Source organism: Rana temporaria, chromosome 2 (genome assembly GCF_905171775.1).
Source record: "Rana temporaria chromosome 2, aRanTem1.1, whole genome shotgun sequence".
Lineage (NCBI taxonomy): Eukaryota > Metazoa > Chordata > Amphibia > Anura > Ranidae > Rana > Rana temporaria.
In genome coordinates this window covers 274,241,830-274,255,618 of record NC_053490.1, presented here as the reverse complement: position 1 = coordinate 274,255,618, position 13,789 = coordinate 274,241,830, and the positions used below count along the sequence as shown (strand labels likewise).

General features: G+C 44.1%; 1 protein-coding gene across 2 annotated transcripts in view; it reads right to left on the bottom strand.

The window, feature by feature from the left end:
• The window catches only part of CCDC28B (coiled-coil domain containing 28B), a 59,048-nt gene that overhangs the window by 22,818 nt on the left and 22,441 nt on the right, over positions 1–13,789 (bottom strand). For both annotated transcript variants that reach the window (XM_040337062.1, XM_040337063.1), the window contains exons 3-4: positions 5,826–5,996; positions 4,292–4,455 (exon numbers count right to left, since the gene is read on the bottom strand). In XM_040337062.1, coding sequence (XP_040192996.1) covers positions 4,292–4,455; positions 5,826–5,986 — 325 coding nt within the window. In that variant the 5' untranslated portion in view covers positions 5,987–5,996. The remainder of the gene's footprint in view (positions 1–4,291; positions 4,456–5,825; positions 5,997–13,789) is intronic.

Sequence of the window (13,789 nt, the reverse complement as noted above, 5' to 3'; positions counted from 1 at the left end):
CCCTATCTGTATACCCTGTATATCCGGATTTTGGCGTATTTTATTTAATAAGGGCTCCAAAGATAGCACAAATAGTAGCGGTGACAGGGGACATCCCTGGCGCGTTCCGTTTGTGATTTGGAAAGTTTTAGAGAACATCCCGTTAACTCTCACTGAGGCACGTGGGTCTGTATAAACACTTCCTATCCACCTTAACATATTCTCCCCCAGGCCCACGTGTCTCAGTACTGAGAACAGGAAATTCCAGCTCACTCTATCAAAAGCCTTCTCGGCATCAGTATTTAGGAACACGCAAGGGATGTCCCCGTCAGTGGCCTCCTGCACCAGATTAAGAACCCTTATTGTACCATCTCTTGCCTCCCGTGTAGGAACGAATCCGACTTGATCCATATCAACTAGCTCGGGTAACCATACTTGGATCCGTCTTGCTAGTAACTTCGTAAAGAGTTTTAAATCGGAGTTTAACAATGAAATCGGCCTATAGCTGCCGCACTCCGCCGGATCTTTCCCATCTTTGGGAATGACTATAATTTGAGCTAGTAATGCGTCCGGCGGGAACCCAGCCGTCTGGCCTACTGCATTGAGAAACTCTGCTAACTGCCCTCTCAGTAGTGTTACAAATTCTTTATAGTATCTTATCGTATAGCCATCCGGACCCGGGGCTTTCCCTTCCTTCATAGTTTTTAACGTTGCCTCTATTTCTTCTATCGAGATGGGGGTGTCTAAACTGGCCTGAGCTATTGATGGTAACCTAGCTAAGTCCATTGCTGAAAGATATTCTTCTATTTTGGGTGGGGCTACTGGTAGCTGTGCCAAATTATATAGAGAGGAGTAATATCTCCCAAACTCCTCCACTATCTCTTTTGGCGTACGTTTTAATTGTCCCTTCTTCCCCTTAATTTGCGGGACATACGTTTGTTGACTCTTCTCTTTCAATTTCCCAGCTAGTAGTTTACTACACTTGTCTCCAAATTCGTAATTTATTTATCTTCCTCTTTGTATTATTGCTTTGGCCTTATAGCGTAGGATCTCTGTCAACTGCCTTCTCAGGTGGCTCAATTCTCTGCCTGTTTGAGGGGTATGTGTCTTTTTATGTTGTAGTTCTAATTCCTGGATCTCTGTTAGTAGATTTTTAACCTGCTGTTCTCGCTTCCTTTTTAGAATCGATCCATGTCTGATAAGGACCCCCCTGATCACCGCTTTGTGCGCTTCCCACACCATCCCTAGATTACTCCCGGGGGTAGCATTCATTTGGAAATATTCTGTGATTTCCCGAGCAACATCTTCTCTCACTTCCCTATTCTGCAAGAGGCTTTCATTTAGACGCCACCTTCTCTCCTGTGCAAGCCCTATGCCAGATAGTGAGATACGCAGGCTAACTGGGGCATGGTCCGACCATGTAATGCTACCAATGGACACCTCCTTCACAGAGGAGATCAGATAGTGAGGTATCATGAAGAGATCTATCCTGGAGTACACCTGGTGGGGATTGGAGAAAAAGGTGTAGTCCCTCTCTTCCCCATGTAACATCCTCCATGCATCCACCAGCTGGATTTCGTACAGTCTACGTAGGACCTCCCGTCTGACCCCCTCTGTGATAGACGAAGTTCCCCTTGAGGTATCTATCTTTGGATTCAGGGGGATATTAAAATCCCCCCCCAAAATCAATTTGCCTTCTGAAAACTCCATCAATTCTTTGAGAGTCTTCCTCATAAAGGTATCTTGATGTACATTAGGCACATACACTGTAGCTAAAGTCACTTTTGTTTCTCCTATCTTCCCTTTTAAAAAAAGGTATCTCCCTTTTGGGTCTCGATAGCAGTTTTCTAATGTCCATGGGATCCTATTAGAAATCAAAATAGAGACCCCCTTGGATTTTGCTTCCTGGTTCCCTGCATGGTAGGCCGAAGGGAAGAACCTATTTTGCAATAGTGGGAGCCCCCCGTCCTAAAGTGAGTCTCCTGTATGTATGCATTTCCCTTACGCGTTCCAGTTGATCAAATGTGCATACCCGTCCTGTGGCAAAAATGGAAGAGTATGGAAAAATATGTTCACAGAGTAATGGTAACACAGTGTGGCAGGTCTGAGCCAAGAAATTAAAATGCATGATGTAATCTGCTATAAGGCCATGCAGCCTGGGGTCTAGGGCAGCACAAGTTAGTTAGAGAACAGGCTACCCTCATTTTATAAGCTTTTTTTTTTATGAAAAAGTCTTCAGGGGAAAAATAGGACATTAATATAACATTGCATGCCAAAATGCAGCTATTTATTATGGAAGATGTATAGAACCATGCAATCACAGACATTTGTGGTCATAGATGGCAGCACAATAAAACGCACTGGGTGTACATAACTGAATTCTATTTTTTAAATAAGGAGGGAAAAAAGTATATTTTGATGCAACATATATTTGTTCCCATTTATAACAATAAATACAGGATGTAAATTTTCCCATTTCCTCTATATAATACACTGTACATTTCTCTGTGTTCACTTATTCTTTAAAGTGGAGTTTCACCCAAAAATGGAACTTCCGCTTTTCGGAACCCTCCCCCCCCCTCCGATGTCACCTTTCAGGGGGAGGGGGAGCAGATACCTGTTTAATACAGGTATTTTGCTCCTACTTCCGGTCCAGGCCCCAGAAAATAGCAGGGACCAGTGGGATCGCGTGTAATGTCATGTAATGCACAGTAGGGAACCAGGAAATGAAGTCGCAAGGCTTCACTTCCTGATTCCCTTACCGAATTTGGCGACGGCAGCACTCGAAAGCCGAGGGACAAATCGGCTTCGGGTGCCGACATCGCCGGCACCCAGGACATGTAAATGTCCTTATTTTAAAAGTCAGCAGCTGCAGTATTTGTAGCTGCTGACTTTTAAAAAAAAAAAACTTTCAGCAATTAACATTAACATACATAATAACCTCTGTGGGACATTCACGCATCCGTGTTGTATAGTGTGGATAGAGAAAGGCCGGCCATACACGGAGCAAATTTCTTTCCTGCAACCACCGTTTTGCCTGAAAGAAATTTGCTAGATTTTCCCATCAACACAGACCGTGTTGATATGGGAATCCCCCCTGCCAGACCATTGTCTTCTCCTGGCGTGGTTGGCGGGAGAAGCCGTCCCCACCGGGAGAAGACGACACTAGGGGCTATAGCAGCATCTAGTGATAACTGCAAGACAATCCAGCAGGCTGGTTGTACCCAAGTTGATCGATCGTAAAACTTGGTACATTCAGCCTGCCCATTAATGGTTCGAATCTCGGCTGGTTACTGCTGAACGGGCCGAGATTTGAACCGTGTAAGGCCAGCCTTAGTCTAAAATTGTAGCAAACATAATTAAATGCAAACTGTTGTATTTGTTGCCTATAGAAAGATGACTAACAGAGGCTCAGGACACACTACGCATGCACTGAAGGCATCTGTAAACCCTTAGGCACACTTGCACAGCCATCAGAGGCCTGAAAAATAAGCAAGAGAACTCGTAGAACTCGGAAAGGGAAAAAATACATAATGATGCCCAAAGTGGGCAGAATGAGGAATCTGTAAACAAACTGAAGGTTCTGCTATGTGCAAAAAACAAACCTCCAGGAAAACACCTTACCACTCCTAATGCCGCGTACGCAAGACCGTTTTTCTCGACGAAAAAAATGGCCATTAAAATTTAGAACCTACTCTATTTTTTCTCTACGTTTTTCACGTCGTCGTGTGTAGGCTTTAACGATGGGGAAAAAAATGCACATGCTCAGAAGCAAGTTATGAGAAGGGAAATTTACATAATCAGCCCAAAGGGTGGCGCCATTTAAATGGAACTTCCCCTTTATAGTACCGTCGTACGTGTTGTACATCACCCCGCTTTTCCTCAAGCATTTTTTATCACAATCGCAAAAGGGAATCACGTAGAGAAAAACATTGTTTTTTTCCATGACATGAAAAACGTTTGTGTGTACGCGGCATTAGAATTATTTCTAATTAAAAAACATTGTTGGCTACCCAAGGTGTGGGACTGTGCACGGGAGAGGCTGAACCCAGACTGACCTCAAAATATTTGGTAAGATACACTGGTCTACAGGTAAAATGTCTTGAGGAGAAAAGTTGTACTATGCTGGGGTCACCCTCTCACTCTTTTATAGGTTTAAACTGGTCCTGTAGGTGAGGATAGGGGTGGAGCTCTATTGCCAGTAGTATGCTACCATGTAGGCACCAAGAAAAATGTTTTTAAATATAAACTGTGATAATAATTCAATACAACCTCACACTTATTCTACAGCTATTCCTCCTGCCATTTTTACCAAATGCCTGAAGTTTTCCAGAGTGAAAATCGTTGAGAAGGCTTAGAAGACCACCCTCCATCTCACAGACGTGGGAAACATCAGTCAGGAAAGAGTGTTGAAGGCTAGGTGCAGAAGTCACCACTTCGCAGGGTGCAGGGGGTCGAGGACGCTCTTTAATGCCCCTGAGAAAAGTACAAACAAGAGATTTTCACATTAATATTACATCCTACTAAACACTTGGGTACACATAAATTGCAGAACAAAGTATGTAAACATTTAGCACAATAATTATTATATCTTAAAGTTTAATTCCTGTGTCACAAACAATGGACGTTCAGGTTCCTTCCCACTCTCTGTACCACATGTTTCATTTTTTTTAAAGCAATGCAAAGCTAACTACAGAGAACAGTGCTTTAGTTGTATCCAGGCAGGTTGCCTACTGTACTGTGTGTTTTAGTTAGTTACTTGGCTGCCCAGGTCAGAGGAAAGGGGTTAATATTTTTGCCGCCTTCCCTGATTATGATCGCTGGCTTTTTCTGGGGTTCGTCCTCCCCTCCTGTGTGATATAAAAAGGAAGAGGTTCAGGTCCCAAGGGGGCTGGAGAATGGGAATCTTGTTGGGACTTGTGGTCCACCAATGGACACCTCTATTTGAGTTCTTCCAAACATGGACATTATTCGAAAGGACTTTAACAATGCAGGTATGCTGGGGCAGCCACAGTTAGGTGTAGTTAGGAAAAGACTGTTTGTTTATGTTATACATGTTCTGCAGAATTTTCAGTAAAGGTTGTTTCAACTGTTTTGAGCCTGGTCTGAAGTTATTCCAAAGAGGTGTATGTTGGGTCTTGACGTATTCCTAAAGAACTTGGGTCTGTAAAAGCACTATGGGGTACGTGTAACACCACTATAGAAGGTTAACTCGCAAGGCAAGGAAGAGGAGGTAGTTGATATAGGTAACTGAAAGGAGGAACAGCTACAGCGACCAGTTGTTTGGCATAGTACCTGGTTAGGTGACAGGTTCTTTTGGAGCGAGGGTGTCGGAGCTCTAAATCCCTCCCTAGCTGTTCATCTCCTCAGGTCACCAGGAGCAGACTAGCATTACGAAGATTTAAGGCCAGATCACTAGGCACGGGAAGGAAGGAGTAAACGTAGGAGTCGGACATGCATCAGACCCGCGCTATGTGTCCGGCGGGGTTTGATTCCATTACTGGGAGTGGGGTAATGGAGCTATGCTGGACTGTGGGCAATGGCTCTGCATGTCCCTCCGATTGCAACAGATACATTAGTCACAAGTGTGTAATTATTTGGTATGAAACATCTTATGTAGGAACTCTGTACCAGTAGCGCTTCACACAAGTGGCTCATCTCTGAGTCGGGGACTGCCTTAATGTTTGATTCATCACATGACCGGAGGCTCTGGGCATTGGTGAGCACATCTTCACGCGAGGTGTTACCTCACAATCACAAGCTCAGCTAAACCCCACCCACATGTACAAGCATTCCCAAGAACATCTTTTAGGCTATATATGCAGGATGAAGATGAAGATGGTTACCTCTTGACCTTACTCCTCTGCTTTGGGGAGGGTGGGAGTGGGAGTCCCAGGCTGAATGTGGCACTTTTACAGGGAGGTGCAATGGGTTTTCTCATGGGTGCAGGTGGAAGTGTCTGGGTTACACACACCTTGGGACTTCGTTTTTTCCTTTTGTCCTCCATTTCCAGTACTCTGTATGAAATAAAGCAAAAAGTGGATTGTCCTTATATAAATTGTCCTTATATAAATATATCCCAGAAGTTTATTTATACCAATCCCATAAAATCCCTGCAATCCCTGAGGAAGTCACGTGACCAGTGACACAACACATCGGGCGGAGCCAGTGACATCACTTCCGGGTGTCTCCAAGACACGGAAGTTTTGTAAAGGAGGATCGCTGCCGACAGTCTTATATTTTTTTTATGCTTTGTCCAAGAAACTTTACATGTGAGTGCATATTTTACTTTTAAATAAACTAGCTGGAAGTAAACAATTTTGCGCTTTGAATGGTTTCTGTTTATATATTTAAGCCATGCCCATGAACTAAAGGGGAACAAATATGTTTGGCATTGGTATTATGAACTGCGGGGTGGATAAACTTAGCCAACTTTTCAATCAGTGCATTTTGACCTTTATGGTCAAATCCTAAGGCGAGCAAGCATTGCACCTAGAGGTGTTTGGTGATTGGAAGCATGTTTTGGATTATTCAGGTTTTTGCTCTATATCTGGAATGTGGACTGAATTGGAGCACTAACTATCACATAAATGGACACGTATTGGCCCGGATTCACGTAGTACTTAGGCCGACGTATCTCGAGATACGCCGCGTAAGTGCACATATGCGCCGTCGTATCTATGCGCCTGACTCTGAAAGCAAGATACGCCTGAAAATAGGCTTCATCCGACCGACATAAGCTTCCTACGCCGTCATATCGTGGGCACATATTTACGCTGGCCGCAAGGGGCGCTCCCATTGATTTACGATTCGAATATGCAAATGAGTGAGATACGCAGATTCACAAACGTAGTTGCACCCAGCGCATAATATACGCGGTTTGCGTAAGGCTTACGTCCGGCGTATAGTTATTCCCCATCTATGAGGCGCAACTCAAGCAAAGGTATGGACCAGGGAACAGCCGTTGTATTTTACGATGTTTACGTAGTAGTACGTGAATAGGGCTGGGCGTAGGTTACGTTCACGTCGTAGGCATTGATCCGTCATATCTTAGGGAGTAGCTTCGACGTGATTCTGCGCATGGGCACTGGGTTGCGTCCAAGGGACGGCGCATGCGCCGTACGTTATTCGTATATTTATGATGCTCGGCCCATCATTTACATGGGGTCACGCCTCATTAGCATGGCTCACGCCCACTGCCACTTACTAAGAGTTACGCCGAGGGAACCCAGTGTAGATTAGGGAGCAAGTGCTTTGTGAATACTGTGCTCGCCGCTCTGCGATACGTCGGCGTAGCATATATTCGATACGCTACGCCGGCATAACTATGCGCCAAGGTATGTGAATCCGGGCCATTATGTTTAAGAGCACACTGTTTAATGGATGAATTTGCAAATGAAAATTATTGAGTAATAATTGCTGTATGATATAGAAAAGGGGTTATACCTCAGCAAAGTACTTTCATATTTCTTTATGAAACAGGATATCACTATTAATCCTTCTCATTTATAATCCAATGCACTATGGTTATTTAAAGGAACATCGCACCACTTTCTAAAAATATCTATCTGATAACTATTTGCTGTTAAAGGGTCACGAAAGGAAACATTTTTTTGCCTAAAATTAATGTCTGCAAGGTAGACAGACAGAATAGTGTAATTATTCTGTTAAAAAATGAGTAAATACCCATTAGCTTCCTTCATCTATATCACATCTGGCGTTCTAGTTTCTGTTCTCTCATTCACTTCCTGGTTTGCATTGCTCGTTCATGTAAGAACTACATTTCCCAGTATGCATTGCGGCACGCCCAGTAATTCACACCTCCTTGAAGTCTCTAACACGTAGAGAGCGTCCTGCCGCACAGATGTAGTTCCCAGGAGGGGGCGAGCACGTCACTGACCACCGCAGTAAAGCCTCCCATCACGGTGGTCAGTAAAATCAGACAAGCAGGAAGTGAACAGAACAGAGAAGAAATAGAGCAACTTTGAAAGTGAAAGTGAAAAGAGGAATGTCTGCAGGTAAAGGATGCTTATTGGCGGTATGATTCTTTCTGAAAAAACATGCTGAAAGCGGTACAATTATTTGCAAGGAAATTTGGTGTTTTATACTGTAGGCCTGTGATTTTTAGGAATAACTCCCTTAAATCTGACCAAACAAGAATCTAATAGGCATCCCGGGTATGACATTTTTTTAAAAAAAAAATTTTAAATTATAATATAATAAATAATTATACATAATTATAGCAAGTAATAATATAATTAAAATAAAAATTATTCAATAATGTAATCAACTCAAAATCACTGAAATTTGCTCAGTTGCAGAATTGTTGCTGTCATTAATTTTTTTTTTTTTTATGACGAATTTCCCAGCAAATCGCTATCGCACAATTCTGCAAGTGATTATAATTTATTATCGCTGTTTTATAGCTGATCTAAAACCATTTTTGACATAAAAAGACACTTTTGGTTGCTATGGACAATCTACAGTTTTCAGGCAGAAAGAAAGGTTTTTATTATATAAAATGACATGTAGGACACTGGGCACTAGGGACAAGGGGGGTCCATACATACAGTACTGTAATCTATAAGATTACAGTATACTGTATGTATAGTGTTTGCTTACTTTTTTGAATTTGGCGCCGATCTCCGCTCCTGTGCGTCGTAACGTCGCAGGGAACGGAGATCGGCGGCACAGGAGGACGCTGTGTGAATCGAGCGAGGTCCCGCTCGCTCACACAGCGTGGTGACATCGCTGGATCCAGGACAAGGTAAGCCAGCGCACGCTGCAGGCTCTGCATATCTACCCCGAGCGTGACTCGGGGTTACCGATTTTGGTAGAAAAAATCAACCCCGAGTCATGCTCGGGGATACCGCCAGGAGGGTTAAGTGTATCTAAAGCCAAAGCTTTTTTTTTATTTTTTATGTATAAGAAAATAATGGTAATAACCTCTTTCAAGTTTGTGTCTTATTGGGAGATTTTTCTTTACATTTTGTATGAAGGGACACGACAGGAGGTGAGAGAAAGGAAGGTAATCCCTCTTTTAGACAGCTTTAGAAGAACACCTGTCCCCATTGAAAGCTTTCCCCCTATTTACTCTTACTTTAAAAGAACAACACACAATGAAAATGTAATATGCATGAGGGTTGTTAAAAGGCAACAGTCGCAGGCTGTTGTGTTCAGAGTAGCTTGTATAGATTTCCAAGCACACACTGCAGTTCTAAACATCAGACAATGAACCAGGGCCGGTGCTACCACTATTAAAACAGATACATTTATATCTACAGGGAGTGCAGAATTATTAGGCAAGTTGTATTTTTGAGGATTAATTTTATTATTGAACAACAACCATGTTCTCAATGAACCCAAAAAACTCATTAATATCAAAGCTGAATATTTTTGGAAGTAGTTTTTAGTTTGTTTTTAGTTTTAGCTATTTTAGGGGGATATCTGTGTGTGCAGGTGACTATTACTGTGCATAATTATTAGGCAACTTAACAAAAAAAATATATATACCCATTTCAATTATTTATTTTTACCAGTGAAACCAATATAACATCTCAACATTCACAAATATACATTTCTGACATTCAAAAACAAAACAAAAAAAAATCAGTGACCAATATAGCCACCTTTCTTTGCAAGGACACTCAAAAGCCTGCCATCCATGGATTCTGTCAGTGTTTTGATCTGTTCACCATCAACATTGCGTGCAGCAGCAACCACAGCCTCCCAGACACTGTTCAGAGAGATGTACTGTTTTCCCTCCTTGTAAATCTCACATTTGATGATGGACCACAGGTTCTCAATGGGGTTCAGATCAGGTGAACAAGGAGGCCATGTCATTAGTTTTTCTTCTTTTATACCCTTTCTTGCCAGCCACGCTGTGGAGTACTTGGACGTGTGTGATGGAGCATTGTCCTGCATGAAAATCATGTTTTTCTTGAAGGATGCAGACTTCTTCCTGTACCACTGCTCGAAGAAGGTGTCTTCCAGAAACTGGCAGTAGGACTGGGAGTTGAGCTTGACTCCATCCTCAACCCGAAAAGGCCCCACAAGCTCATCTTTGATGATACCAGCCCAAACCAGTACTCCACCTCCACCTTGCTGTCGTCTGAGTCGGACTGGAGCTCTCTGCCCTTTACCAATCCAGCCACGGGCCCATCCATCTGGCCCATCAAGACTCCCTCTCATTTCAGCAGTCCATAAAACCTTAGAAAAATCAGTCTTGAGATATTTCTTGGCCCAGTCTTGACGTTTCAGCTTGTGTGTCTTGTTCAGTGGTGGTCGTCTTTCAGCCTTTCTTTCCTTGGCCATGTCTCTGAGTATTGCACACCTTGTGCTTTTGGGCACTCCAGTGATGTTGCAGCTCTGAAATATGGCCAATCTGGTGGCAAGTGGCATCTTGGCAGCTGCACGCTTGACTTTTCTCAGTTCATGGGCAGTTATTTTGCGCCTTGGTTTTTCCACACGCTTCTTGCGACCCTGTTGACTATTTTGAATGAAACGCTTGATTGTTCGATGATCACGCTTCAGAAGCTTTGCAATTTTAAGAGTGCTGCATCCCTCTGCAAAATATCTCACTATTTTGGACTTTTCTGAGCCTGTCAAGTCCTTCTTTTGACCCATTTTGCCAAAGGAAAGGAAGTTGACTAATAATTATGCACACCTGATATAGGGTGTTGATGTCATTAGACCACACCCCTTCTCATTACAGAGATGCACATCACCTAATATGCTTAATTGGTAGTAGGCTTTCGAGCCTATACAGCTTGGAGTAAGACAACATGCATAAAGAGGATGATGTGGTCAAAATACTCATTTGCCTAATAATTCTGCACTCCCTGTATATACATCTTGCATATTTAAAGTTATTCTAAATCCAAGAACCAACAAATAATATAGTACAGCTTACAAGTCCTTGGATGCGTTGGTTCTATTTGTTTTTTTAACCTGGTGGTTATGTCAGTAACACATTCTGTCCAAGTGTGACAATGCTCACTCACTGCATTTTATATAGGGAGTATTAACATTCTCACCCTCAGACATGAAGTGTGCTAGGACTACAGGATACCTATAACAAAGGGGGGGGGGCGGGGGGGAGTTCTGTAGTTCACAGAGGTGGGGAGGGATAATAACAATGTCTGAAGTAACACTGTAGAGTGCACAGGAAAGATCTGGATTAATGGCAGAATTAAAGTGGTTGTAAAGCCTTAAAGTGATATTAAAGTCTTTTTTTGTTTGTTTAAATTAATAAATATGTTATACTTACCTTCTCTGTGAAGTGTTTTTTGCACAGAGCAGCCCAGATCCTCCCCTCCTCAGGTCCCTCTTTGTTGCTCCTGAACCCCCTCTTGTTGAGTGCCCTCACAGAAAGCAGCTTGCTATGGGGCACCCGAACCGAGCCGCAGCTCCCTGTGTCCATTCAAACACAGAGCCGGGGGCCCGGCTCTGCCCCCTTTATCTTATAATTGGCTCACTGAGTTTAATTGACAGCAGTGGGAGCCAATGGCTGCTGTTTCAGCCAATGAGAAGGGGAGTCCGGACGGCTGAGTCTCTCGTGCAACATCACTGGATCTAGATGGACCTTGGTTAAGTATTAAGGTAGCTAAGGGGGGCTGCTGCACACAGAAGGCTTTTTATTTTAATGCATAGAATGCATTAAGGTAAAAAAACATTCTGCCTTTACAACCACTTTAGAGGGGATGTAAACCCTCAAGGTTTTTCACCTTAATGCATTCTATGCATTAAGGTGAAAAACCTCCTGTCATGCAGCAGCCCCCTTAAGCCCCCCTTTTACTTACCTGAGCCCTATAATTCCCGCAACGGAAACCAGCACACCACCTCCAGTCAGTGTCTCGTGTCCTGATTGGATAGATTGATAGAAGCACAGCCATTGACTCCCGCTGCTGTCAATCAAATCCAATGACCCAGGTGCGGGGGGCGGGGCCGAGTCCTGCTGTCTGTGTCAATAGACACAGCAGCAGGACTCGGGAGTGCATCCACACAGGTGTCCTGAAGGAGAGCGCTTCTCCGATGGGGTACACGAGAAGAGGAGGAGGCACCAGCGCCTGTGAAGCCCTCAGAGGTTTGTTAGCATCATAAAGGCCAGGGTACACACCAGACAGGTCGGGAAAAAAGCTTAAAGCAGGGTTAGGTTATAAAAAAATATCCCAAGCTTTATACATCTCACGGAACACTGTCACCCAAAAATGGAAAGAGTATGGCACAACTGCAAACCTATCAAGACATGGCCGTCCACCTAAACTGACAGGCCGGGCAAGGAGAGCATGAATCAGAGAAGCAGCCAAGAGGCCCATGGTAACAGCTCAGGTGGGAGAATCTGTCCACAGGACAGAACTATTAGTCGTCCATGCCAGGCCCGTCACGAACTGGCCTGGGGCCCCAAGCAGGACCCTTGCCACGCTTCCTATAAATGCTGAAGCCACCTGAGCACTCTATAGAGAGCCTCAGGCGGCTGCGGCACTGCTGCCTCTCCCGTCACTTCTTCCCCTTCCCTGTAGTGTGGCCGAGCTCTTCTTCTTTCATCCTGTCAGTCTCCGTACAGAAGATTCAGTTTTCTGTTCCCAGCCGGACTGACAGGAAGTGCACACTGAGTGCCCACTTCCTTTCAGTCAGGCCGGGAACAGGAAACTGAATCTCCTGCCACGCGGTACGGTAGGGAGGGGGGGGGTAAAAAGAACATAGGGAGGGAGGGGGAGTAAAAAGAACATGGGGGGAGTAAAAAAAACATAGGGAGGTGGTGGAGGGAGTAAAAAAAAACATGGGGCGGAGAGTAAAAAGAACATAGGGATGGGGGGGGGGAGTAAGAAGGGCAGTATATGAGTAAGAAGGCACGGTATATGCAACAGCAGTATTTGCACTGTAAACCTTTTTTATTTATATAAAGTGTGGGTGAACTTAAACTGTATCGCTATGCTGTGGTTCTTGTAGGCTTTGCGTGGGGGGGGGGTTTGGGGGTCTCCAAGTCCATTTTGCTTGGGGCCCCCAAATTCCTTCAAATGGCCCTGGTCCAGGCCACAAATCTGGCCTTTATGGATGAGTGCCAAGAAGAAAGCCATTGTTGAGAGAAAGCCATAAGAAGTCCCATTTGCAGTTTGTGGGAAGCCATGTGGGGGACACAGCAACATTGTGGAGGAAGGTGCTCTGGTCAGATGAGACCAAAATTTTGCTTTATGACCTAAAAGCAAAATGCTATCTATGGTGGAAAACTAGCACTGCACGTCACCCTGAACACACCATCCCCACCGTAAAAAATGGCAGTGACAGCATCATATTGTAGGGATTATTTTCTTCAGCAGGGACAGGGAAGCTGGTCAGAGTTGATGAGAAGATGAATGGAGCCAAATACAGGGCAATCTTAGATAAAAAAAAGAAAAAACAGTTTGAGTCTGCAAAAGACTTGAGTCTGGGGCGGAGGTTCACCTTCCAGTAGGACAATGACCCTAAACATACAGCTAGAGCTACAATGGAATGGTTGGTTTAGATCAAAGCATAATAATGTGTGTAGCGCCTGTGTACTTTTTAGTGCAAGTGCTATATCAAATTTAGTTGGGGGATGAGAGAGTTACTTGCTCTCATCCATATTGATTTGCTAAATTCGGCTGTTGCCAGTTCTGGACTGTCCTGTGGGTCATTCTGTGCTCAAGAGATGTAGTTCCATCTCTGGATGGCAGGTGGCGCCAGAGGGGTCCGGGCGGAGGCGCCTTTCTCCAGCAGCCAATCGGGGGAGTGTTTCCCTCGCGGGGCATGCTGGGGGAGGGTATTTCTGTGGCAGACGCCATTTTGTGGG